General features: G+C 39.4%; 1 protein-coding gene across 2 annotated transcripts; it reads right to left on the bottom strand.

Moving 5' to 3' along the window:
- Positions 1 to 247: 247 nt before the first annotated feature.
- On the bottom strand, positions 248 to 25816 carry LMAN1 (lectin, mannose binding 1). 2 transcript variants are annotated; one of them, XM_032422761.1, is made up of 14 exons: positions 25564 to 25816; positions 21927 to 22081; positions 21738 to 21845; positions 20528 to 20589; positions 18524 to 18623; positions 15576 to 15699; positions 13480 to 13538; positions 12893 to 13025; positions 11283 to 11476; positions 11090 to 11160; positions 6783 to 6936; positions 3797 to 3918; positions 3443 to 3505; positions 248 to 1870 (listed from the first exon to the last, which is right to left on the bottom strand). In XM_032422761.1, the coding sequence occupies exons 1-13, from the start codon at positions 25799 to 25801 to the stop codon at positions 3469 to 3471; spliced, it is 1557 nt and encodes a 518-aa protein (XP_032278652.1). In that variant the 5' UTR covers positions 25802 to 25816; the 3' UTR covers positions 248 to 1870; positions 3443 to 3468. The 2 variants fall into 2 exon arrangements, with proteins under 2 accessions (XP_032278652.1, XP_032278651.1); XM_032422760.1 differs by having other exon boundaries at positions 248 to 3505.
- Positions 25817 to 26880: the final 1064 nt, after the last annotated feature.

Genomic DNA, 26880 nt, shown 5'->3' with positions numbered 1-26880 from the left:
TATTAAAGGTGAAAACATCAAATACACTGTCCTAATTAGTTGGTGTTGATCATCACCAGCAAGGGCAGCGGTACCCATTATCACTCCTACTTCTCTCTCTCTGCTTCCATGCGCTGATGCTGCGTGTGGTGGGGCCACCCTAGGGCACAGTGTGCGGCAAACGACAAATGAGACAGGATCACAATCCAGGCCTACTTGGAAAATAAATGACTACTTACTACCCGAGATCAATGAAGGAAAAAGTAAATTTACTAAAATATTTCTTTATTTGTTAAGGTCAATGTCATTTCTTGAATTCCAGCTAGCATCAAATAACAGGAAAAAACACTTGACAAAATGTTATCCAATTGAAATTAACAGTGGATAGAAAACCCTTTTAAACTTTAAAAGAAATATATTAAACGGGCAACATACAGGTCTAAAAAACTGCAAGTGGTGATTTTACATTAGATCTTATAAATAAAAAAATCCCCCATATAATCGTTTACTATCTCCCTGCAATAAGCACATGGACAGGAAAAGATAATCACATCTTAATATTCACAACTGTTACTTAAGTTCTTTACAAAATTGTATCTCTGCAACGCATAGGGTCAGGCAATCCCTTATTCAAGTAATTTGTTCTCCCTAAGTTATCAAAAAAGTACAATTGTCTGAGATAAAATGTCACAAAAATCGCAACCAGGAAAGCAAAATGCTTTAGCAGGCAGACTTTGAGATGGGGAGTTTTCATGGCCTGACCATGATCTGATGATTTTGTAAGTTTAAAAGCCATCAACCAAAGTACCAAGAGCTACAGGCAACAATCTGGGTTTAGTCTGGTTGTTAACAAACCAAGAGTTTTAGTAAGAAGAACATTAATTGTAAGAATAAACACATCAGTACACATTTGCTAATGTCATCGAAAATGAAAATGGTATATTCAGCTTTAAACCAACAAAACAAAATAGTTGTTTTTCCCACTCCCCATCTTAGTGGTTCTCACACTAGTGTGCTCAGAATCACCTGGTGCTTGTTGAAAAGTGATATTCTGAAGTCCCGCCCCTGAATTTTGATTCAGGTGGTTTGGAATGGAGGCCTGGAATCTGTATGCTTCACAAGCACACCATGACCCACGGACCACACTTTGAGAAACAGTGATGTCCCTTTAATACATAACAAAACATTGTTTATTGTTTGTGGCTTCTTACTAAAGTTTCAAGCTGAATAAAACATTCAAACAATTAGAACACAAACAGGTACATTAAAAAAAAGTATTAGCCGTTATGTCATTGGATTTCTTTCTAAAAGTGGTATCACAGCAACAATGACTTACACTAAAATTTTAAAATCAATTTTGTTTTAATCCAAGGCACCTGTAAAATACTTGCTGGTGTGAGAGAAGGTAACAAATTTAATTACACAAAATAGTACAGAAATGAAAGAATCCTGGCAGTGATAGATTTTTCCACAGAGCAAACTTTTTTTCAGAAATGAGCTACTTAATGATTTTGAGGAAAATAAACAGAATTTCAAATAAAATGATGAACAGCCTGCGTGAACTGCTTTACTGAGTGATCTTCAAGTAAATTAAATTACTAAGTAAAAAAGAAAAAGATTCACACATTTTCGTAATAGCTCTCTCCACCTGACTTAGTAATGGTCAGCACCATTCCTCTCGAACTGTCGTCTGTTCTGTCCACCGCACACATACGTCTGGTGTCCCCTTAGTCCGTTCAGGCACACAAGACCATGGAGTTTATAACACTGGATATTTTGCAGCCTTTTATCTCAAGAGGACTTCCCAACTTTCACAGCCCACAACTTAATATTCTTCTGAAGGTTTTTTTTTTTCTCCCACAGATTAAGAGCAAATTCTCTGATGATGTCTCTGGAACATGAATTTCAAAATGTGAATACCACAAAGGAGAAACACCAGAGAAGCATTTTCTCTGTTAAAGTGACTGAAGTAGAGTAAGTCATTAGAATATTCGTATTCAGCATTCCAGGATAAACACTAATATAAATTATAAAACAATGCTGGGACTGTTTGCGTACACAGTACGAAGTAGGTGCTGCTATAATGCAGAGTGCCTCAGAGTCTCTGTATAGATTTTAGGCCGTTAGCCCAATCTGTCAATGACATTTGAGAACAAATTTATGAAGATTTGGAAGAATGAAATGGTACTGTTTTATATAACAGTATAACTTATTTTGGATTCTATGACAAATGAAAGATAACTATTTAGCTAAAAGAGGTAAAAGAGTATTTTGAAGTCAGCAAAAACATAGGTCTACATCAGCTGTGAAAACAACATGAAGTCTGCATTTTAAAATGTCCTTTACAGACTGATTCTATAACACCTAGGACAACTATGTACAAAGACTACAACCACCCTTTCCAGTCTGACATTTCAAGGTTAAGCTTCCTAATAAGTGCTTCACAATATCCTTAGTTCTGGCATTAAAAAAAAAAGAAAGAAAGAAATCAGAAGTATTAATTCTATTTTTCAAATTTTGTCTTCAAACGTCTTAACACTGCTTCTACTCCAGCCTCCTTGATTTAAACGACACCAGATTGTATGGAGTGATGTAAACCAAAATGCAGTGGTAGATTTTTTGGTGAACTTAAAATCTCCTCAGGACATGCAGTCTGAGCTGAATTTACATACTATACAAAATGGGAGAAATAAGTTCCTTAAATTACAAACATAAATCCAAAAATTATTTTCATACTATGGAACTGATACTGTTGGCATGGAGACATTCACGAATATGAGCAGTCATGAACTGAGCACATTACCAGGCAGAACCATAAAAACCATTATGAAAGGAACATTTTCACCTTAATGGTTTTTCAGGCAAAGAGCAGCTATTAATTTTCCCCCAAAATTTCCTTTAAAAGTGAAATGTATCATTGATAATCAGAGGGAAAGATACTTCAACATTCTGAAGCCTATTATCTAGATCCTAAAGCTCTCAGACAAAATATTTTTTGATTTCAAAGGGAATTGTATTAGATAAAAGGACTGCTGGACTGGGTCTTAGAGTAGGAAACTCTGACCTCTAAAAAAAGACTCTGGTTAAAAATGATGGGGAGCTCTAAGTTAGACCACATAGTTTGGGGGGCAGGAGGGCAAGTGTATTTATGTTAAGTAAAGAAACGTCCAACACTGGAGACTTAGGGGTAACTTTCACATCTCGGGGTTGCCCCTTGTTTCTATTATTTACTGTCTTATTTATCAATATTCTGTTCAGTGGCTGTATTCTACTGGCCAGAAATTCACTGAAATTTAAATAGATTTATGTACTATGCACAAATTTACATGTGGTTGTCTTTGTTTTAAGGTTTATTCTTACTGCAAATCAATGTTTAAACATTTTATACAAAATTTAATAATTTAGACTATGAAGCAATTTAAATACTTAAATTCCCTCAAAAAGACATTCTGTACATACATACATGATGTACACATATGAAAATGGTGGTCAAAAGAATTTTTTGGCAGCTGCTTCTTGCTGAGTCCTAAGGAAAAAGAGAAAGAAAAAAAATCTGCAAGTTCTATATATTTTACTTCAGAAAGAAACAGGAATGCTTAGAATTGAAATATACAGTGCCTTTCGAAGTATAAAATGCATTAAGATAAGCATACTTTCTATACATGCACTCCCACGTGACTGAAATAGACTAGAAATAATACTTGCTTTGTGTTAAACCGATTTTTAAAAGTACTGAAAGTTGTTACACATATAGGTTACTTTGAATATTTAAAATTAAACAAATACAGAAAAACGTTGAGCCAAATTTTAGACTTACCTATACATGATATAACCAATGAATAACACCGTTTGTATCACTACAAATATAACGAAGTGCATCGTAGATAAGCATGATGGAAACGGTGGCAGTTCTGGGCATTTTGGTCTTTCATTTGATGGCTATAAGGCAAAGAACTAGTACAATTAGTCAAAGTGGTATTTTAGAAAAAGAAATAAATGTGAAACCTTTATTAAATTCATGGTTAACTACATAAACTCAAGATTTTCATTTATTTGTCCCATAAATATCTTCCACCCGCTTAACTTTTTACCCTTTTTTTTTTTTAAATAAAGATTACTTATTTACTTTTTTGGTAAACTCTATGCCCAACGTGGGGCTCAAACTCACAGCCCCGAGATCAAGATTCGCGTGTTATGCTGACTGAGCCCGCCAGACACCCCCGAACTTCCTGAGAGTAGCTGACACTGGATGCCTCCACCTTCACGCTCCAGGCACGAACACACTGCCATCTGGCTCGAATCTTCAGCACAATGATGATGATTTTTTGTGTTCCTGATGGTCACAGACCACGAATTCCCTGAACACACCCAGTTTATACTTGCTGTACTACAGTGATTATTAATAGTATCCCCTTTATTCTCAAAAGTGTTCTGGTTCCGTCATGGTCACCCCACCAATGAACTGCCTGACAAATATAATGGCTTTTTCTTAGCCCTCATCCTCCCACCTCCTAGCAGCCAACATTACCAATTAGTATTTTGAAAAATGTTTCTTTTCCTATTTCCATGGGTATTCTTTCTATTTTAAGGGGGTAATTAAATACCAGGGACAAAGATTTAATCAAGGTATCCAGACAGAACAGCTTCTCGGATTGGTTGTTCTCAGCGTGTTTCCATCCGTGGGACAACGCCCTGCAGTACACACACCTCCCACAGCTGTAACACAGGCCCAAACCGGCAGAGAATAACCGCAAACAGAACTCGGAATAGACCACAGTGTTTTGGATGACAGGTAATGGTCATTAAGAAAACTCTTAACTCATATTTGAAAAATACGAATATCCAAGACATACATAAAAATATAGATTTGGCAGTATCCGAAAATACAAAGGAGACAAGATTACATGTTAAAGACCTAAGTACTTCCCTTCTACCACTTACTAGTTAATGACCTCTGGAAAGTTATTTAACAACATATTAACTTTCTTTCCTAAAGGATAACAGATATTTTTAAAAAACTTTTGAAGATATAAAGCTCCACATAACCTATAAGGTACTAGGACTTCTGGGAAGGTAGACTGGGTAATATGGACCAACCACCTAGCAGAAGACAACTAGCAGAGCTAGAAACAAATCCAATCTAAAACAAACAACACCTGTCTGAAGGCAAAGGCAGTGAACAAAATGGCAAGAAATGATGGGATCAGCATTTGGGGGGGGGCTGGAAAGGGAAGAGGCAAATGCTACAAGCTTTTGTGAATTTTTTTCTTTTTAAAGATTTTATTTATTTATTTGACAGAGAGACACAGCGAGAGCAGGAACACAAGCAGGGGGAGTGGGAGAGGGAGAAGCAGGCTTCCCGCTGAGCAGGGAGCCTGATGCGGGGCTCGATCCCAGGACCCTGGGACCATGACCTGAGCCGAAGGCAGACTCTTAATGACTGAGCCACCCAGAAGCCCCACATTTGTGAATTTTATAAGGGCTTTGGAAGCCAGTAAATAAGTTAAGTAAAATTTAAAACTGAAAAACTTAAAAGTACCACAGGTCTGTCATCTAATATTGTCTCTTATGCATATTTAACTTTGAAAACATGTTACCTATCTTTAATATTTATGGCCAATCTCTAAAAAAGTAGATGGGGCTTATACTTAAAAAAAAAAAGGCCTGATAAACTAAACCAAAATCAAAACCAAACAAAAAAAACTTTTAAAAAAGTGAACCAAGTAAGAGAGGAAAAGTTGCTGGAAAAAGAAGAATCTTGCTTAAAGAAAGAGGCTACCAATCATCCAGTGTCAGACCTACGCTTCCTCAGAGCCCAGACAGAGAAGTGGGAGCTACCCAGCGTCTGTCTCAGTAAAGGGTCAAGAGATGTTCACCTTTTTTTTGGAAAGATTTTATTTATTTATTTAATTTATTTATTTGGCAGAGAGAGAGAGCAGGAGAGCACAAGCAGTGGGAGCGGCAGAGGGAGAGGGAGAAACAGGCCCCCTGTCGAGCAGGGAGCCCGATGCGGGGCTCGATCCCAGGACGCTTAACCAACTGAGCCACCCAGGTGCCCCTAGATGTTCACCTTTTTAAAACTGTTTAAAGATATCATTACTGATAACAAGAGCCATTTTTTTTTTTTAAAGAAAATTTACAGAAAGAATCTAGCAAAAAGTCTGAGACTGTGACAGCTCCAATGATAGGAATAGCAATGTATTTTTTAAAAATTCTATTCAATAGGGTATGGAGGGGCGCCTGGGTGGCTCAGTCGTTAGCGTCTGCCTTCGGCTCAGGTCGTGATCCCAGGGTCCTGGGATTGAGTCCCACGTCGGGCTCCCTGCTCAGCGGGGAGTCTGCTTCTCCCTCTCCCTCTGCCCCTCCCCCCTCTCAAATAAATAAATAAAATCTTTTTTTTTTTTTAAAGGTTTTATTTATTTATTTGACAGAGAGAGACACAGTGAGAGAGGGAACACAAGCAGGGGGAGTGGGAGAGGCAGAAGCAGGCTTCCTGCTGAGCAGAGAGCCCGATACGGGGCTTGATCCCAGGACCCTGGGATCATGACCTGAGCCGAAGGCAGCCGCTTAACGACTGAGCCACCCAGGCGCCCAAACAAATAAAATCTTTAAAAAAAATTCTATTCAATAGGGTATGGAAACATGGAACATAAAGACATTTGGATCATATGGAATAATTCTACCTTGAATATTAAAAATGAACATTAGGATTAAATTAAAAGTTATAATATTTTCAGTAGAATATGTGTTCTTTCTTTTCTAAGGAAGACTGATGATGATAAAAGTAGAAGGCAAGAGCTTACCATGTTTCGCTGCACTAAGTTGTCTATGTCCCGCTTCACGATGTGAAGGTGCTCTTTGATGTCGTTGAAGTGCTGGGTTGACTCATAAACTCCCCCTGCAGATCCAGGATGCTGAATGCCACTGACCAGCCTGACAGTTTCACTCATGGAATTCCTGAAACAGAAAATCCCTTTAGACAAGGGAGTTGCTAGAAAAATGATTTTTTTCAGTCGCACATTTCAAAAGGTTAGATATACTTCTAAGCCCATTATATTAGATTAAAAAAAAATCAATATTTAGAAATATTGAATTGTATTCAGGATTGGAAAACAATTTATAAAACTACAGTTTATGGGGCGTCTGGGTGGCTCAGTCGGTTAAGCGTCTGCCTTCGGCTCAGGTCACGATCCCGGGATCCTGGGATCGAGTCCTACGTCAGGCTCCCTATTAGTGGGGAGCCTGCTTCTCCCTCTGTCTCTGCCCTTACTCATGCTCCCTCTCTCTCAAATATATATATATTCCATATATATAAATAAATAAATGAATGAATGAATGAATGAATGAATGAATGGAGAGGGAACTTTAGAGTGAGAGTGTCACTCTTCACCCTCTCAGGAAATAATGGATTCAGGTTATGGCCGTGACTGCCACGAAAATTTGGAGGGGCTGAAGGGGGTACTTCATAATGAACAGTGCAGGCCGACAACATCCAGTTATTAATAACTGTTGCAACTGGGCGATGGAGTATGAGGGATGGCTTTTATGCTCAATTTCTTTGTATGTTTGAAAATGTTTAATGAAAATAAAAATTGGCCAGGCATCTGGTATGCTAGAAATAGCACCTGAAAGTGAGGAGATAATGAAACTACTTCTGACTGTTTTCATATTGGGACCTTTTATCAGTCAGGGGCCTTTTTTTCTTTATCCGTAAACTGAAGGGAATTGTACTACACGCTTTTGCTAAAAAAAATTCTATGATTCTCTAAGGAGATGAAAATCCACAGACACAAACCACCTATTCCACAAAACGCAAATATTTCCTTTCTCTTTACAGTTTTTTTCTGAAGCCTAATCCAGAAGGAAAAAAGCTCTAGAGGATAAATTTAGAAATCTGAGCTCAGTTTTTACCTTAACTTATGGTATGCATGACATTCGTTCTCAATTAGTAAGTGGGAGTTTATGAGGATTGCTAACTACTCTAAATAAGTGCTTTCATGGGTAATACAGCCAGATGCCTAGGATTTACTAACCACTAATTGAATCTTAAGAAGAACTTCTAGTACCACTATTACGTGTAATAAGCAAAGCCCAAGATTATCTAGAATATACTACCATTCATGTAAGAAAGAAGGGGATCTAAGAAAATACATATGCAGAAAAAGTACAAGAAACCAGAAATGAATGGGATAGGTTAGCAATGGGGGGTGGGTGGGAAAAGGCTAGAAAGGGGGGAAATGGAAATGAGGTGGTAGTGTTGAAGAGGGAGTGACACTTCGGTGAACACATAAATTTCGACTCAGAACCTCTCGGAACCATCGTATTCATGGAACCTTCATATACCCCAAATATACACAATTAAAATCAACCAGGATGTAGGAAGAATACAAATGCTAACAAAGAACCTAACTCTGTTATGAATGCATATCATAACGGTACTGAAGAGAGTGGGGAGAGAACTGAACTAAATAGCTGTCTGGAAAATAGTGTCTATATTACAAATTATAAGGTTAGACGCAAAAGGATCTTTATATAAATCCATCAGTAAATACGTTTCTCACAGGGATATGAGTTAACAATTTGAAACCACTTTATGGGTACATTATGTGCACACTAAAATAAGTAAGTACATTACAGATAATAAAAACCAGGCTTCTCCCTCCTGGAGAAAGAATTTTCAAAGAAGGAAAGGAGGGGAAAATCAACCCTATAATGTGCAGCCTAGTCTAGTCCAACCAGAATCCAAAATGTCTGGATAATCTCAGGGTCTTTTTAATACAAATGAGAGTGATGGGTACAAAAATAAAGATATGTGTGCATATGTGGGTTAGTAAACATTCATATATTCCCTAGCTCTGTCCACTGAGAGAGCCTAGGAGCAGTAGAACCACAGAGGGAGTGAGCACACCTACTGCCCAGATCTTGGGTTTCTAAATACCTTTCTTCAATAAAAGGAACCAGGGCTCACTGGAGAAGTGGTTGATTCTAGAGCCGGGGCAGAGAAAATACAAAATGAGCCTGAAACACGGTGTAGCACCAAAAAGTAAAGAAATGGTTTAAAGAAAAGACGGGAGCTTGTTGAAAGAACACAGAAGCCAACCTGGAGGAGTTCTTAATTACCAGAGCGGAACAATTTGAGCAGTAAATAATGATAGTATGGGATTGTAACCCACAGAATACATATCCATGAGCCTGTATGACATAAATAATTGATTAAATAAATAAATGGGGCAGAAGAGAGCCGGTCCTTACAGAATTCCAATAAATACATGGGAAGGAATGATGAAAAGAGAAAAAAAAAAAAAACCCCAGCTTTTGGGAAATACCTCATTCTTGTTTCAGGCAAAATGTCAATGGATGCTACAATTAGCAAGCAAAAGTTTAAACCGAAACAGGATATTTATATCTTTACATAGTCTCAAAGTACCTTTTCCAAAATATAATTAAGCATCAAGGGAAAGACAGTAACTTTAAAGTACAGAAAGCAGGAAGAAGCCACCATAACCAAGTGATCCCAGCCAACGTGAACAGAAATAAGACATACTGACATCATGAACATGATACAGTGTTGTATTCTTGTCAAAAATGCAATCATGAGTAAACACCAGACAGACCCAAATCGAGAGACAGTGGACCAAATAACTGCTCAATGCAGAAACTGTCATGGTCATGAAAGACAAGAGAAGATGAACTATTTCATACTGCAGAAATCTAAAGAGATAGAACTAAATGCAATGTGTGTTGCTGGATAGGATCATGGAACAGAAAGAAGGGCATGCATGGAAAATGGGTGAAATCTGGATAAGATCATTAGTTAATAGTACTGTACCGCTGTTTATTTCTTGGCTCTGACAACTGTGCTATGGTTATGTAAGTTGTGAACATTAGGGGAAGATGGAAAGGAATATATGGAAATTGTACTATTTTTGCAATGTCTGAAGTCTAAAATCAGATCAAAATAAAGATTTTTTAAAATAATGTCACATGATCCAGTCTATTTCTGAAAGAATTTTTTTTTTAAAGATTTTATTTATTTATTTGACAAAGAGAGCAAGAGAGCAAAAGCAGGGGGAGCAGCAGAGGCAGATGCAGAGGGAGAAGCAGGCTCCCCGCAGAGCAGAGAGCCTGACGCTGGGCTCGATCCCAGGACCCTGGGATTATGACCTGAGCCGAAGGCAGATGCTTCACTGACTGAGCCACCCAGGTGCCCCTATTTCTGAAAGAATTTAACTATTCACTTAGGATCATATTTTAATCATGAGTTCACAACTTAAAGATTTTAAAAAATGCGAGACAGTAAAAGTGAAAGGAAGTACCAATTTGCAGTTACAAGTGGGGCTGCCTTTCATCTCTAGGTGTGGATATTATCACCTTGTGTTTATTAACCTAATACTGCTTAATTTTCCAGTGCTAAAGAACTCACCTTGACATTCTTGTTTGTCAAGGGTTGTACTGGTTGGTGCAATGCTCTAAAAAGTTAGCTTATAAAATGTAACACTTTGGCTGTTTCTCTACTCTAGGCATTGAAAGCTGTTAATTATCTGCATAAGTGAACACTTTTTAGAAACTTATCAAAGTTCCAAGGACACGGTAGCTCCTCTCTGTTCCAACCCTGTCCAGTCTCTCTTAATGGAATGGAAGAGAGGTGGTCATACATAGCATATTTCCTTGAAAATGGTTTCATTCCATCAAAAAGAAGTTCCTGCATCAGGAATGCTTGTATTACAGTTCTACAATGCTATGCATGCTTACCCTTCTAGGATTTTTCACAGAATTGTTATCTATTACACATATTCTTTTTATTTTAGAAATATATGAATACTTCTGGCTGTCAAGTAGCTGTGACAAATGTATTTTTTTTAAAGATGCTAAAGCATTTTTTTCTCCTCTGGCTTAGAACAATTCAAACATTTAGGACTACTGGCAGTTTCTGAGTATCAAAGGTTCCTGTATTTTCCACTCCCTGATTTATAATATGAATCTAGAATGTGATTCTTACCCTCATGGGGAATTCTTACAATAATAATGTGCTTGCACAGAGGGAGAGAGAAGCCATGAATTTTGGGTAAGTGTATCACCTAACACTTGGACATGACTTCTGTAGACTTACTTCATTTCATTTACTTGTCTCAGGATCTCGTGCTGAGTGTTCACAACAGTATCCAGCTCTTGTTGGGTGATCTGGAGGAAAACAGAAGAACCCAGTTCTGTAGGAACATATGGCGGAGTAGCCTCTCTTTCCTCCATGCGTCCTCCTCCATCAGAGGCTGCCTAAGGCACACATGCTTATTTGCAAAGCTTACCTGTCCCTGCTGCCCTGGGACTCCTGACCCTCTTTTAGCGATCTCCTCTGTCAAGGAAGAGACGTATCTCCTCTGTTCATCAAGAATCATATCTAACTGTCGGTTCAGCTGCTTGATTTCAAGATGGATACGATTCTGTCCTTCAAAGATTTGTCTCAGCTCGCGGTCTCCTACACTCTCAAATATTTCATCCGCTGAAATGGAAATTGCATATTAAAATGATCAAAATCACCAACACATGTAGTTTTTGAAATACCATAAGTGACTGAGGTATCAACATATACTAAAATTAGAACATCACCAATATGATCTACTCCAGTGGTATGATCTCCTCAATAGGGTACATGCAGATAATCAATTCAATCATGACAACATTACTATTTGTTTTTTGCCATGTCTGGTGGCTGAACACCTATTCTAAATTAGTTCCGAATTTTTTTCACCTAAAAATAATATTCTTTCAAATATACTATACGACTCTATTTATATGAAAAGGCAAAACTAATCTATGTTACTAAAAATCCGGAATAGTGGTTGCCTCTGTGGAGGGAGGCTGACTTGAAAGAGGCATGAGGGAACATCTTGGGGTGATAAAAATATTCTATGTATTGACCTGAGTGATGATTAAGTGGGTATACAAATTTGTCAGAATTCATCAAACTACGCTTTTAAAATTTGTGCCTTTCACTTAGGTAATAAATTTAACAATGGAGTTGCGAACAGCTGATTTCCCTTTTAAAGCTGATTGTGCTGGAAATTATTTCATTCAAACACTTACTACAATAAGCTTCAGGATATACTCACAAATCATATGTGATATTTAAAACAAATCCAAGAAGAGAATTAAATTTATTTTTCATTTTTTCTTCATTAAGTCTGATTTATATTATTGATCATTTAGAGAATCACAGGGAGTACAAAAGCGAGCTATGGGCCATATTAAATACAACTTTGACCACCTGTGCGGGTGGGAACAATCCAGATAAAAGTTAGCAGATAATATAAAGCCACTCTGCTTGGACTTCCTGTGTTTTATTTTTGGCACACAGCACACTTAAGTTCAACACTGGCTTAGACTAATTATTTTACAATTTGCAAATTTTCAAGTCTAGAGTTCTGCTGAGCAGTAAGGGGAGGAGAGCTAGAGAATCATTTCATATTACTTTCACAAGAATTTTGACATTTTTCCAGTATTATCTCTATATTAATAAGGTAATGTGTGCCACTCAAAAGAAAGACATAGACTTTAGATGATTTTATTCCACAAATATTTACTGAGTCTCAACTACTAGGTCAGCATTGGGTTCTTGGTGTTTTTTAGGTGTCGGGGGGCAGGGCAGTCAACAGGAAAACAGAATCCCTGTCCTCACAGAGCCTGCACTTCAGGGGATCACTGTTCATCCCCATCACCCAGTACCACCCACTGCACGCTTTCCTAAGCCACGCCCTTACTGGTAGAAACATCAACCTCCAAGCCTTGTGATGGCAGAAGATTTGCTTATAGATTGCTTCTGGAAACGACTTGGATATGCCAGACAAGAGCTCAAGGATGGGGTGAATGCCTGTGCCACAACCCTGTGCAGCTCTGAGCACAGCTTCCTCCAACTCACCAGGATGCCCCTGAAGGTCAGGGTGGCCCTTCTGGAATTCCTCCTTTTTTTTATCCAATTCTTGTTGAAAGTGCTCAAATTCTTCCTGATACTTTTCTTTTTCTTTTTCTGAAATTTCTTTATCTGGGGTAGGCTTTTTTGGAATTTAGGAATAGATCATTAAAAAAAATTAAAAAGATAAAAATTAAAAAATTATAAACCTTAATATACTTTTTCCCCTTCATTTGAACTACTCAACCACTAGTTGAAAGGTTAACATAAAAATGTTATTTATTTAAATCAAAACCATTTTACTCTTGCTACTAATAATTACAACAAAACAATAACACTAGCAACTACCATTTATTGAATTCACTGTCCTATTTAATGCTCATGACACCACGAGGTGGCCAGTCCCAATGTCTCAGTTTTACCAGTGAAGAAACGGAGTGGTACAGAGGTTAAGTCACTTTTACAAGATCAAATAGCAATAACAGGCAGAAATAAGACCCAAATCTAAGTTGGGCTTCCCAAGTTTTCAGCTACAGGGAGATACCAATAAACTGAAAATAAACTTTCTGGAAAAAAAAAAAAAAGTGTATACTTACCAGCTCTTTCCCAGGCTCAGTCAATTGGAAAGTCAGAAAAGAAAGGACATCATGGTCATCTACAAATTAACAAAAAAAAAAATCTGAAAAAGTTCCATAACAGATTTTTATGATTGTGAAGTTACTTTAGAGAGATCTATTGCTTTAAAAATAATCAATATGAAAAATAAAAATCAGCTCTCATCTGATAAAGGCAATGGTGCTCTGTGAGCTTAGAGATAAAAATTCACCAGAAAGATGTACATCAGAGATAAACTAAAATTCACTTTCTTTTATCCTAAACCAGAATATTTAACAGTGTTTAACATATAACAGATGTTTAATAAATAAGGGGAAAAAGGATAATAATAAATAAGGGATAAGGGAATAAACAAACGAGGGGTCAAAACAAGCCCAAACTCCTAAATCTGACACCAAGATCTTGCCATATTTTCCCACAAATCTCCTTCACAGGCTGTGTCCCAGCCAAAGGAGACAAAATCCTGTCCTTCATGTACTTCCGTTCCTGTCTCCCAACCCTTCTTACGGTACTTACAGTACTTGCCTTACTTTCTTGTTATAAACCTGACATTGCCCCGTGCCGGCTTACGGGACGGTCCTGACTTGTCCACGTTGTCCTGGCATTACTGACAGCATCTTCTTTTATTCTCAAAACATTCCAATTTAGATAATATGACCACCCTATCTATACATCATTCATATCTGTTTCCCTCACACAGCAGATATGAACAATTTTACTTTATTTAAAATCATATTTTAAAAATCAAATTAATTTCAGGCTGCTTAAGCTGAAAACGGACTTAGCAGATCAAACCTCATAATGCTGACGTAAAATACCAATCCTGGCTAGTCACGTCTGCAGAGCAAGAGCAATTAATTCCAACTGGCAACCTCTATGCTTTCTTCCCACTATTACGGAGACTGAGATACGCAGCCAGATGAGAGAGAAAATTGTAACACTTGGTCCAAGTGTGTAAGCTATGTAACTTTTCAGGAGAAGATGTACAGTGTGATAGAGCACTGGACCCAGGAGTCAGAAATCCAAACCAAGTCCTGCCTTGGTTTGGCCATTACTGGCCATGTAATATTTATAATGTACTTTAATCCAAGATTTGGCAAGCTTAACTAAAAATAAGTAAAACGATCTATCCTCTCTCTCCCTCTCTGTGATGTTGTAAGGAACAATTATATAATTGAAAATAATAAAAAATTATACAAAACGTACCATGTAAACACAAGATGATATATATTTTTTTATTTTTATTTTTATTTATTTATTTATTTTTAAAGATTTTATTTATCTGACAGAGAGAGACACAGTGAGAGAGGGAACACAAGCAGGGGGAGTGGGAGAGGGAGAAGCAGGCTTCCCGCCGAGCAGGGAGCCCAATGAGGGGCTCGATCCCAGGAGCCTGGGACCATGACCTGAGTCGAAGGCAGAAGCTTAACAACTGAGCCACCCAGGCGCCCTGATATATATTTTTTTAAACACAAGATGGTATTAACGTCGAACAAGAAGTTCATTTATCACCAAATGTGGGGCAAAAATGGTAAATATATCTTGTTAAAACTTTAGTCCCCAATAATATTTCCTCAGGCTACCAAATTCATTTAAATGTGCCGTGACAACTGTCAGGATCCTAAACCACTTGGCAATTAACCCATTATAGCCTTGACTTTAATGTCGACCACCAGTTGTAGGCAGCCCCAGGCAACTGTATACCTACAGAATATCAGAAGAAAATGAGCAGATTCAAGATACCAAAAGACCAGCTCTGCAGACTCTGTAAAGGTTACAGCTCATCTTAAAAGGTTAAAAGTAGGGCGCCTGGGGTGGCTCAGATGGTTAAGCGTCTGCCTTCGGCTCAGGTCATGGTCCCAGGGTCCTGGGATCGAGCCCCGCATTGGGCTCCCTGCTCAGCGGGGAGCCTGCTTCTCCCTCTGCCTCTCTTTCTCTCTCTCTCTTATGAATAAATAATTAAAATCTTTAAAAAAAAAAAAAGGTTAAAAGTAAGTAAGTCTACATTCTCCAAACAGACTATTCCCAATGAAACTCAATACATGAACTTTTAATATTAAAAGATAGCAAGATTTACCTGCAAGACCTCCAGTTGCAGCAGATATTCCAAAATGCCCTTGAGGAGGGATAACCATATTGTCCACTCTGGCGCAAAATTCATAGTCATTTTTATCTGGTGTGAAGCCATTATTGATCATTACCTAAAAAAAGACATACTGCAGCTACAGCTTTTACAAGACATTACAAAATGAATTTCAAATAGTCAACTTATGACTAACTGATCTTTATACTTGGTCTACTAACCGTCAAAAAGCTATCAGTTTTCTCTCACTATTATAAAGGGTAATCCCGTCCATGAAATAACCTCACTTATTTAGCATCATTAAATAAGATATTTCACTTTAAAGTTTTTATCCTACAATGTGTCAAAGGCTTAAAGAGAAACATTTGATAATGTTCCACGAAACGCTTTCTAAAACAGAAGACTCAGGGAACCACGATGACTTCCTTTGAATGGTTCATACAGAAGAGGGACCAGACTCGTTCTGAAACCCCAGTGTCAGAGCTCAAACGAATAGGATGAATTTACAATTTTTACCACAGCTAGCTGAGAATTAAAGATATTAAACAGATTGCTGTGCAAGGAGTAAGCTTCTCTTCATTCAGTTGGGGAGGGGGTGTGACTGGACAGTGGTAAGTTAGCAGAGAGACAACAGAAGTGACAGAAGTCATATTGATACAAAGGCAGAAAATGAAAAAACTAAAAGGACACCTAAGTTTCTTCTCTGCAGAATGTATTTTTGAAGTAATAACCCAAAATGTCTTAAAAAAAAAAAAAATCCTGGAACCCCAAGGCAGCAGAGGAACCCAGCAGACACAGGTACTCTTCCCCTGACCCCAGTTCAGCAGTGGCCCAGCCTTTCACTTCCCACAACCCAACGTAATGGTGGCTGAGCCAGAGGGGAAGCCAGACGAGAGATGTGGCACCAGAGCGGGCACTTCTATGATTACTTACAGATGCAACTATCACTCGTCAGTGACTGTTAGGATTTAGTCACACAGGTCAAATGATATAGTACACTGTCCACATTTTTGGCAAGAGAGTAAGACATCTGTCAATATGAAGGGTAAATCTCTATGTAACACAGGATGGAAACACGTGAACTACTACCATTCTTTAAAAAAAAATTTTTTTTTTTAAGTAGGTTCCATGTCCAGAGTGGAGCCTGATGCGGGGCTTGAACTCACGACCCTGAGATCAAGACCTGAGCTGAGATCAAGAGTCAGACGCTTAACCGACTGAGCCACCTAGACGCCCCTACTACCAATTTTTTCAAACGACCTGCCATTTAGTTAGCTAACATTAATATTCTGTTCCCTCTGATCAGTAATGCTCCGATTTCAGTTTACATCATTTATGAATGGTTCTCCTCCACAGTGTTTTAAATCAGAATCAACAATCAGTAAGACATTTGTCTTTGAGAGATAAAACACAAAAGGTATTAAGTTAATCACACCCTAATTCTAACACTAAAAATTTTCAACCATTCCAATACTTTTTCCTTGAACCTGAACAAACTGAAAATCCATTAGGAGTCTTTACTGCCTAGTACTAATTCTTTTATTTTTTTAAAGATTTTATTTATTCGACAGAGAGTGAGTGAGAGAACACACAAGCAGGGGGAGCGGCAGGCAGAGGGAGAGGGAGAAGCAGACTCCCTGCGAGGGGCTGCATCCCAGGACCCCAGGATCATGACCTGAGCCGAAGGCAGACGCTTAACCGACTGAGCCACCCAGGCATCCCAGGATATACCCACTTTAAGTACTACCCTGAACTCAATTTGTCTATATAACTAAACTCATTACCAACTCTCAACCTTCCCACTCCTCACTCAAACTCAAAAATGTGCTGCTTCTTGGCTTAGTTGTACAACTGGCCAGAAATCCAGGAACTATCTTTGACTCCCCCACTGCACTCACTGTCATCCCCAAGCACAGTCTCTCCCTCCTAATCACCTCTCCTCCCTTCTTTCCTCTCCCCTGGCTCAGACTGCAAGTGGAGTCTTGCACGGAAGATGGCTCTCGGTTCAAATCACAGTTGTGTTACTTATGTGGTATGATACTAAGTTACTTAAAATGTCCCATATCCCATTTCCCCGTGTGTAAGATGGGGATGCCTGCCCCATAGGGCTATTGGAAAAAATAAGTGAGAAACTGCACTTAAAGTACAGAGCACCGGGCATGGCCCATTACGTGTAGAGTCTCCTTTCACAAATACCATTATAAGAACACTGCTGCCTAAGTCATCTACCCAAACTACAAATAGGATCATTTCACTTTCCTGCTTAAAACTTTCAACAGTTCCTTATAGGATAAACTACCCGAGGCCTGCGTGACTTGCCACCACCAACCTTTCAACCCCACTCCCCAGTCTCCTCTATCCTCCAGCCATTCCAAATCATGTGCCTTTCCCAAATCTTTCACCAGTCCCTGTGCCTGTTTTCTCTACCTTGAATATGCATCCCATCCCGGAAATCTCCACTTCCCCTTCCTGGTGCAGCTCAGCTCTGAGAAACTGTTCCTGACCTTCCCCACGCCCACTTGCAGTTACAAGATTCTAACCCCTTGATTCCTTAATGGTATGTGTGCTGTGACACGTCTCCCACCTAGCACAGTAATGTTACACAAGTGTCTCCCCTCCACTAGACTACAAGTTCTTTGGAGAAAATGACCTTTCTCTTACTCAGATTCGTAGCTGGATGGCTCGGATATGTGTGTAATGTGTGGCATCTGGCAAGTAGGATGCTCAAACATGTACTGACTGAATGCAAACCTATGGGAAAGGTTTTACAACACATGACCACTTAGGCCAAGCTCTGAAGCCACTTCCGTTCTCTCTTAGTAACGCTGAGTACATAAACCAATATCCAAATTTACATGCCTTTAATTTCTATCAAAGATTCAGAATGAGAAGTCCTACCAGAATATTTTTCATCTGAGTATCTCTAAGTGCGTGTTACTTACCATCAGTGTTTTCTGGTAATACGTAATCTTTGCGCGGACAGGATAGGGTTTATTACGAAAGTCTCTCTGGCAACTTGCTAAAGCTTGATTAATACCATCACTGTAGTACGAAGAAAGGGAAAACAAACAAAAAATGTAAGAAAGCTTCTCAATATCTGAAAACTCACTATTTAAAATGATCAGCGTCCAGAAAGATAAAATAATATCAAGTTATGACAGTCTTGGGATATTTGAAGTTACTTATTCAGAAGACACAAAGTTTTTTGTTTTTTTTTTAAATTTTATTATGTTAGTCACCATACAAGACATCATTAGTTTTTGATGTAATGTTCCATGATTCATTGTTTTCATATAACACCCAGTGCTCCTTGCAGTACGTGCCCTCCTTAATACCCATCACCGGGCTAACCCATCCCCCCACCCCCCTCCCCTCTAAAACCCTCAGTTTGTTTCTCAGAGTCCATAGTCTCTCATGGTTCATCTCTCCCTCCAATTTCCCCCCCTTCATTTTTCCCTTCCTTCTCCTAATGTCCTCCATGCTATTCCTTATGTTCCACAAATAAGTGAAACCATATGATAATTGACTTTCTCTGCTTGACTTATTTCGCTTAGCATAATCTCCTCCAGTCCCATCCATGTTGATGTAAAAGTTGGGTATTCATCCTTTCTGATGGCTGAGTAATATTCCATTGTATATATGGACCACATCTTTTTTATCCATTCATCTCTTGAAGGGCATCTTGGCTCTTTCCACACTTTGGCTATTGCGGACATTGCTGCTATGAACATTGGGGTGCATATGGCCCTTCTTTTCACTACATCTGTGTCTTTGGGGTAAATACCCAGTAGTGCAATTGCTGGGTCTCAGGGTAGCTCTATTTTTAATTTTCTGAGGCACCTCCACAGTGTTTTCCCAATGGCTGTACCAACTTGCATTCCCACCAACAGTGTAAGAGGGTTCCTCTTTCTCCACAACCTCTCCAACATTTGTTGTTTCTTGCCTTGTCAATTTTTGCCACTCTAACTGGTGTAAGGTGGTATCTCAGTGTGGTTTTGATTTGAATTTCCCTGATGGTTAATGATGATGAACATTTTTTCATGTGTCTGTTTGCCATTTGTATGCAGAAGACACAAAGTTAATGCACAAGTTTTCTGTGATTCCTGTCAGAACTCGTGGATAACGTCAGAAGCCAAAGCTACCATGTGCCGACAGCAAGAGGAAAGTTCTACTCCTCTACCTGAGAGAAGGACAAAATAGTCCTTTACGTCAGGGCAGAATCGAAATACATATGCAGCTTTTAAAAATGCAGATGCCTAGATTCCACCCCAAGTCAACTGAAGCAGACTCACAAGGAGGTTGGCCTTGGCACCTCTGGTTTAAATAGCTCCCACAGGTGGTCATGACAAACTAGGAGGATTAAAAATCACGAAGGTAGGAAACAGTAAACGGAAATGCAGATGAGTAATTTTTCTTACAGCTCACTGATTGGCTCAAAGGTAATTCCTCCCAAAACAAACATGTAAAAATAAAAAATGTACATACCTAATTCATACACATTATAAATATACCAGACACTTAGAAATTTTGTAGCCTATTGAGAATCTTTAAATAAAGCAACATGAAGCATGAGTAAGGTGGTGTAAATTGCTCAGCCATTAGTTTGGTCAAGGGTTTCAACTTTATTTTTGAAAGATAAAGATGAAAGAAACATGATTAATGGCATCACCAAGAACGAGGAACATTTTATAAATCTTTCAAAGTATTATGTAATTTTAGGTTCAATAAAAGAACTCTTTTTTATGTTTGAAATCTGAGGTGGTCCACAGAATGAACTTTAAAACAGGACCAAATTAAAATAAGACCTTTCTACCAAGTCACAAAATACATCTCAAGAAAAACAATAATCTTATTTCATCCGAAAAATATTCAAATTTGAAACAATATATTTTACAAGGTTTCCAAAAAGAAGCTGCAATCAAATAATATAAAAAGCACACACTTACTTTTGATGGTCATAATGGGTTTGTCCATTGTTGCCTATAATTACTATAGCAGGATTATTTTTCTAAAAATAAAAAGAATGTATTTGTTTTAAAGTCCTTAGGTCAAAGAATTCTAGATCATTCTAGAAGTCCTATAAAGTCTCTTACATCTCTCAAATTCTAGGACTCAAAATTTTAAAATAATAGAAAAGATTTCCACTTATTTAGAAAAAATTAGTAAACTCTTATAATCATTCAAAAACAATCTTTTTTTTTTTTTTTTAAAGATTTTATTTATTTGAGAGAGAGAGAATGAGAGAGAGCGAGCACATGAGAGGGGGGAGGGTCAGAGGGAGAAGCAGACTCCCCGCCGAGCAGGGAGCCCGATGCGGGACTTGATCCAGGGACTCCAGGATCATGACCTGAGCCGAAGGCAGTCGCCTAACCAACTGAGCCACCCAGGTGCCCTCAAAAACAGTCTCTTAACACCTCAATAAAGACTGATGATGTGCCCTGTGTGAATAATCAACTACAACACATATTTGAGGACTCACTATGTGGGACCCAAGGGAGATTAGTAACAGAAGGACTAATATACCTCAGCATTCAAGGAGTTATTAAGTTCTCCTTTAAATTGCTAATAATGACCTGTGACAATCAGCAGAGAAACTACCAGCTGAAACAAAGATCATCAATCTTAAGGCTGCTAATGCAGCACAAGTTAATGTTACTAAATCGCAAGTACATTTTGTTCTGAACTGTTTTAGGCTCTCTTAACGACATCATCAGAGATACTGGCAGATCAAAAAGAGGGATTAACATATGAAAAGGTATTAATATGTGAGCTAGTAGTAGTAATGCATAGGGTATTTTCTTGAAAACAGACTATAATACTAAACAATGCCGGTTTCACTGCCTACCTCTAAATGACTCAGGCTTACGCATCAAAATTACTAAGCACATTCGGGCACCGGGGAGGGAGGTCACTGCAAAGTTCTACAGAGTTAGAACTCCATTACGACCTCAAGTTGGTGTATGACAAATCAGGAGCGAAGAGCTTAAATTTCTAAAATCTCAGTTATATAAAGACTAATCATCATACTTAGAATATAGTTTGGGGATTTCTCAAACTACTAACCTGACAAAAGTGTTAAATAAGCAATATTTCTCATACCCTAACTTTAGTTAGCAGATATGTGCAAGTAGGTAATAGTCCTGACAACAAATATACCTTTCCGTCATTGTCGAAAGAATCAAAGAATATTCCAACACCATTCCACATATCAGCTGATCCAAACACAGGACCCTCCAAGCCTTGATTTTCTGTATACCAAACTGCCTGTAAATATAACAAGGGACATTTAGAGGCTAGTGGTATATGCATAGATATACATTTTCTAAGTTAAAGAAGTTATCATACCAGGCCATCAGCTCCAATTCGACCTCTTCCAGTCACTCGAAATGTCACCTCAACTTCCCAGTTCTCAAAGGCTGCTTTTGTCTTTGTCCACACCGATCCTCTTTGGCTTTTTAAAGATGGTGCTATTCGAATTTGATCTGAACTTGGAATAGCATCTAGAACAAAAATCAGGGAAGAAGAGCTTTAAGTTATAATTAGGTAAAACTCAAGGAACCATCACCAAACTGTTTCATATGTCTATAGAGATCTAATTTTAACTCGGTAACCTGTACAATAATTTTGTTAGGAAAAAATTACATGTTGACAGTTTTAACTTTAAAACTTTAGAGCTTTTGGGGCACCTGAATGGCTCAGTCAGTTAAGCGTCTGCCTTCGGCTCAGGTCATGATCCCAGAGTCCCGGGATCAAGCCCCGGGTCCGGCTCCCTGCTCAGCGGAGAGCCTGCTTCTCCCTCTGCCCCTCATGCCCCTTGTGCTCTCTCTCTCTCTCAAATAAATAAAATCTTTTTAAAAAAATAAAAAAAATAGTAAAAAATAAATATTTAAAAGTAATAAGATAAAATAAAATTTTAGAGCTTTCTAACAGCCTTCCCGTCCCCATCTTTTGAATAGTGAAATACTTCTGGGTGAAATAAAATTAATGCTGCAATACATTAAAAATTCAAGGGGCAGGAGGGAGGAAATTATGGCTTGAAGAGCAAATCAACTATTTGATTCCCATTATATTCTCTTTCAAGTACCTCAAAAACTTGCATATTATTTTTTTAAAACTGTGAACTATTTTACCAGTTTACAAATGTTAGAAAGCTCAAACAGTGTGAAAAGAACATACCACTAGGAATCAAGAGACTTATTCCTAGTCTCAGTTCAGCTGTGTGACTTTGAGCAAATAATTCTTACTGTCTTGGGTTCACCATATGTTCACCTGTAAAATGAAGGGGCTGGGCTCAATCACTTCCACAAACACCCCAAAATTTATATGCAAAATTTTGTGCACATATATTCTTCTAGGGAGAGGGTCAACTAAATTTCAAGTCAATAAACAGTTCTTTAGCTTCAGCAGATTCTCAAGGAGAACTGTGATCCCCAAAATGGTGGTTTGCATCTTCAAGCTAGGTTCAAATCCCAGCTCCACCACTTACTAGCTGTTTGATTATAGGCAAGTTATTCCATTTCTCTAATAACCTCATAGGCATATAATGCACAGAAGTACTTCAGTAAGTGTTAGCTAGTCTTGTTATAGAACTAGGTATTATTAAAGCAGCTATCAGGCCTAAGTTTGAACAATTCTAACACATCCTCTCAGGTATTAACCAGTTCTGACATCCATTCTGGGAAATAACTGTATTATGTCTTTACAGCTAGGAAAAACTGACAAAAGACAAGTTGAGGTACTTTAGTAAGATCGGTCACTGTCACCATCACTTTCAAGCACTTAAAAGGTTGGGGCAAGCCTCATGGAAAGAGTAGTGGACACAGAATCAGAAGACCTGGATATGAGTTGTAGTCTCCTGACCTATGCAACCTTTTCCAAGAATCTTAACCTTTCTGAGCAGCAGTTTTTTCATCTCTAAGACAGAAAACACCTGCCTTGCCTACAAATGATCAAATCAGAAATGCAGGCGAAAGAGCTCTGAGAGCTACAAAGGGTTACAAATTGCTGTGATCATTTTTGTGCCCTATGAACCCAGGATGTGTACTAACAGTACAAAAGGACATTAGAGTTAAGAAAAGAAACACCATCGATTTGATCTTCATTTGGGGATGAATGTAATGGGCCATGTTTAAACTAAATCTCAAATTTCTCTATTTAAAAAAATTGCTCTAAATAATGGATCTCAGGGTAAAATGAGATGGGGAAAAGTGATCAATGGAGTTAAGAAAACAGTGAGACTGTAAAAGTTAGTGATAATGAAAGCAAGGGGTATTCACAGCGGGGATTCCCAGAGTCAGTATGCAGAAAAGTCATGACTAAAACACTAATCCCTTTATTTCAAATTCAGTCTAGTCATACAACTTTAATTCACCCAGGGACACGACCTGACATTTTTGCAGCAGACAAGCTTAGTTGGGTAGGCTCTGTAAAGAAAGTCAAGGTAGCTAATTTGAGTAGCTGATTAACATTCTTAATTGGCTGATGTATGTGGTATAATAAGTGTGAAAGACAGAAGAACAAGCAGGCAAGGGAGAGATGCAGAAGTGAAAAAGTGTGAGCAAATTCATCACCACTACTGAAAACTTCATCATCACTCCAAAACAAGAACCAAAAACCCTCAAAACTTGTGTTTGGTACACCTGCAGATCTTTGTATGTTAGGAACAATGTTACCTTGATAACAAAAGCCCAGCAATATATCCTTGATGAGTGGGCACATAGCAAATGCCTGCTGAATAACAAAGTAACTGCACTCTATTGCAAATACTTAATGACTTGGTCATTAAGTCAAATTGAAATTTTATACTTTCAAGTTATACATTAATTTCAGTGAAATGGTCCTTCCTAAAAGTGTGTTTCCTACTCAGTAATTACTTTCTAGAAATGGAGTATTTTGTTTCAAGCACTTGACATTCTAAAACGATGTATACAAACCTTATATAAGTGACTGTTTAATTACCCAGTGATGGAACTCAAAATGCCAGAACTTCTCACCCCGTAAAAAGGCATTTGTCACTTGTTTCAAAGGGTGCATCTGATGGTCACTGAACAGAGCTTACAGCATGCCAAGTGTTACGGCTGATTCCTTAGTCAGCAGTGACACATCATCACTAGAAAGTACAGATACGTTTTCTTTCACATATGTAAATGTCTAGCAAGGCTCTCTTATCTACTAACAGTGACACACAGAGTGAATAAAACATGGAGCAGATTACTTTCAATTTTCAAAAAAGCTAAATACAACTTTTAAGAGGCTGTATATGTAATGTTAGTTTAATATATCAAGTGCAGAAACAATACAAAAAAATATATCCCTTTTACTAAATAAAGGGATGAGTGGGACTCTCGTTACATAATGTGTTAATACAACTGAAAAGATCAAAGACCACACCAAGTCACTGGAAGAGGCAAATTCAAGGTGTAGTAGTTCCAATAGCGTAACAATGTCCTCGGACATAAAAAGACTTAAAAACGACTCTAAAATCAACATATGCCAGCCATCTCTGGAGTCATCAGGGGGTACGAACTGGAGCATTAACCATTGCTTGCACCGGAGAAAAGACAGCAGGGGAGGACCTAGGAACAGCGGGAAAGGAGGTAGGGAAGCTGCTTGAACAGGTCTCAGGTTGGGATGGCCGGGGGTGGGGCTGCGGGACGTTCGCGTAGAGACGTGGCGTTAGGGTGAAACGCGATGCTTAGAAGAGAGTTTGAGTGCTTGTAAGTGTAGGAAAGTAACAAAACACCTCCAGACTGAACGGAAAGAACGGACGAAATCAAAGAAAGGAGGACTGGAGGCCGAGGGGTGGACAGAATGGGGAGAAGAGTCGGGCGCAGGCGGAGAGAGCCCTGCGGACCAGAGCCGACCTGCAGGAGGGGCTGCTGAGAAGGGTCCACCGCGCCAGTGGTGTGCAGCAGGGACAGGGTAGAGAGGAGACGCAAGGCGGGGAGGAGACCCTGGCCCCCCGCCCTCTTTCCCGGCTTACTCCCCGCGTGGGCCCAGAAGGGCACTGTCCCGTCGCTCTGCACCAGGTGCGGTCCCTTGAAGCTGTATTTGTACTCGAAACGGCGGTGTGGCGACGCGGCTGCGGTGCCCGCGGCACCAGCGGCCGCAGGGTCGCCTCCCATGCCGTCGCTCCCGGCGAAGCGACTAAGCGACAGCAGCACGGCGCAGAAAAGCGGCTGAACTCTGGCCTGGGGACCCCGTTGCCTGGATCCCGCCATCTTGGATTCTGGGAAGCGGAGGCCGGCGGGAGGAGGAGGGGCGCGGGAGCTGCGGACGGCCAACAGGGCGCTCGCTGATTGGCGGAGCCCGAGAGACCCCGAGGGCAAGGGTGAGCCCCGCCCCCGGACTCCGCTAGCCTGGCGGCGGACTAGGAGCATCAGTGGGCGGGGCCCCGCGGGAGGGGGCGGGGCCTGGAGGCGGCACAGTCCGCGAGCTCCTCCCGTCCTCTTTGGGGCGGGAAAAGGTCTCCAATATTCCCTTCCCACGTGACTGGGAGTGTTGGAGGAGCAGACCACATGCCTACCTGCAAGAAGCTTTCTCCTGCCTCATAACCTGCGTTAGAGGTGGAATTCCGGAGGGGGCCAGAGTGGCTCAGTCGGTTAAGCGGCTGCTTTCAGCTCAGATCGTGATCCCGGGGTCCTGGCATCGAGTCCCGCATGGGGCTCCCTGCTCCCTGGGGAGCCTGCTTCTCTCTCTCTCTCTCTCTCTCTCTCTCTTTGTGTCGTTCATGAATTAATTAAAAAAAAAAAAAAAGAGGTGGAATTCCCGAGCCCTAACACCTGTGGACCCACCACATCTGTCCTATCTGGCTATAATAAAGTGTTCCAGTATTTGTTGGAAGAAAGTAGTTTCTTTTGATGTGATACTGATTGTTCGGTAGCTGGTTTTCATTAGGCGACAAGTCTTTCCAGAAACAAGGGCATAGTTTGGTGGTATGATGGTCCCAGCCCACTGAGCTCCATCAACCTGTGTTAGCGCATTTCAAACAGAGGGCCATGAATATTAAGCTAGGGAGTTTGGATATTGCCCTTGAAAATAGGAAGTGTCTGTAATGGTCTTAAAGGAGAAAAAACGGGGCAGGTTCTTGTTGAGAGAGAACATCTAGGGGAGAGGTGACTAGTGTCTGGAGTGAGACCAGAGTAGGGCAAGTGAAACAAAAGAGACAAGAGAACTTGATACAGTGAATGAATTCAAAACATTAAAAATAAAAAATAAAATAAAAAAAATAAAACAGAAGGCTTTACCTGTTTCTCTCCTAATCCCCTTTCATCACGCCCTCCATCTTTTACCTCTGTTA

The sequence above is a fragment of the Phoca vitulina genome, unplaced genomic scaffold (assembly GCF_004348235.1).
Source record: "Phoca vitulina isolate PV1807 unplaced genomic scaffold, GSC_HSeal_1.0 scaffold27, whole genome shotgun sequence".
Lineage (NCBI taxonomy): Eukaryota > Metazoa > Chordata > Mammalia > Carnivora > Phocidae > Phoca > Phoca vitulina.
Note: the sequence above shows the minus strand (reverse complement) of the source record. Positions and strands in the feature narration are given on the sequence as shown.

What these genes read in the sequence shown, in the direction of transcription:
- LMAN1 (XM_032422760.1), bottom strand. Translation starts at nt 25,801, where the DNA reads ATGGCGGGATCCAGGCAACGGGGTCCCCAGGCCAGAGTTCAGCCGCTT. An exon ending in GAATTGGAGCTGATGGCCTG is followed by an intron (nt 21,846 to 21,926) that starts GTATGATAACTT and finishes TTATATTTACAG; the next exon opens with GCAGTTTGGTATACAGAAAA. An exon ending in TGACCTTCAGGGGCATCCTG is followed by an intron (nt 11,477 to 12,892) that starts GTGAGTTGGAGG and finishes TTTCCATTTCAG; the next exon opens with CGGATGAAATATTTGAGAGT.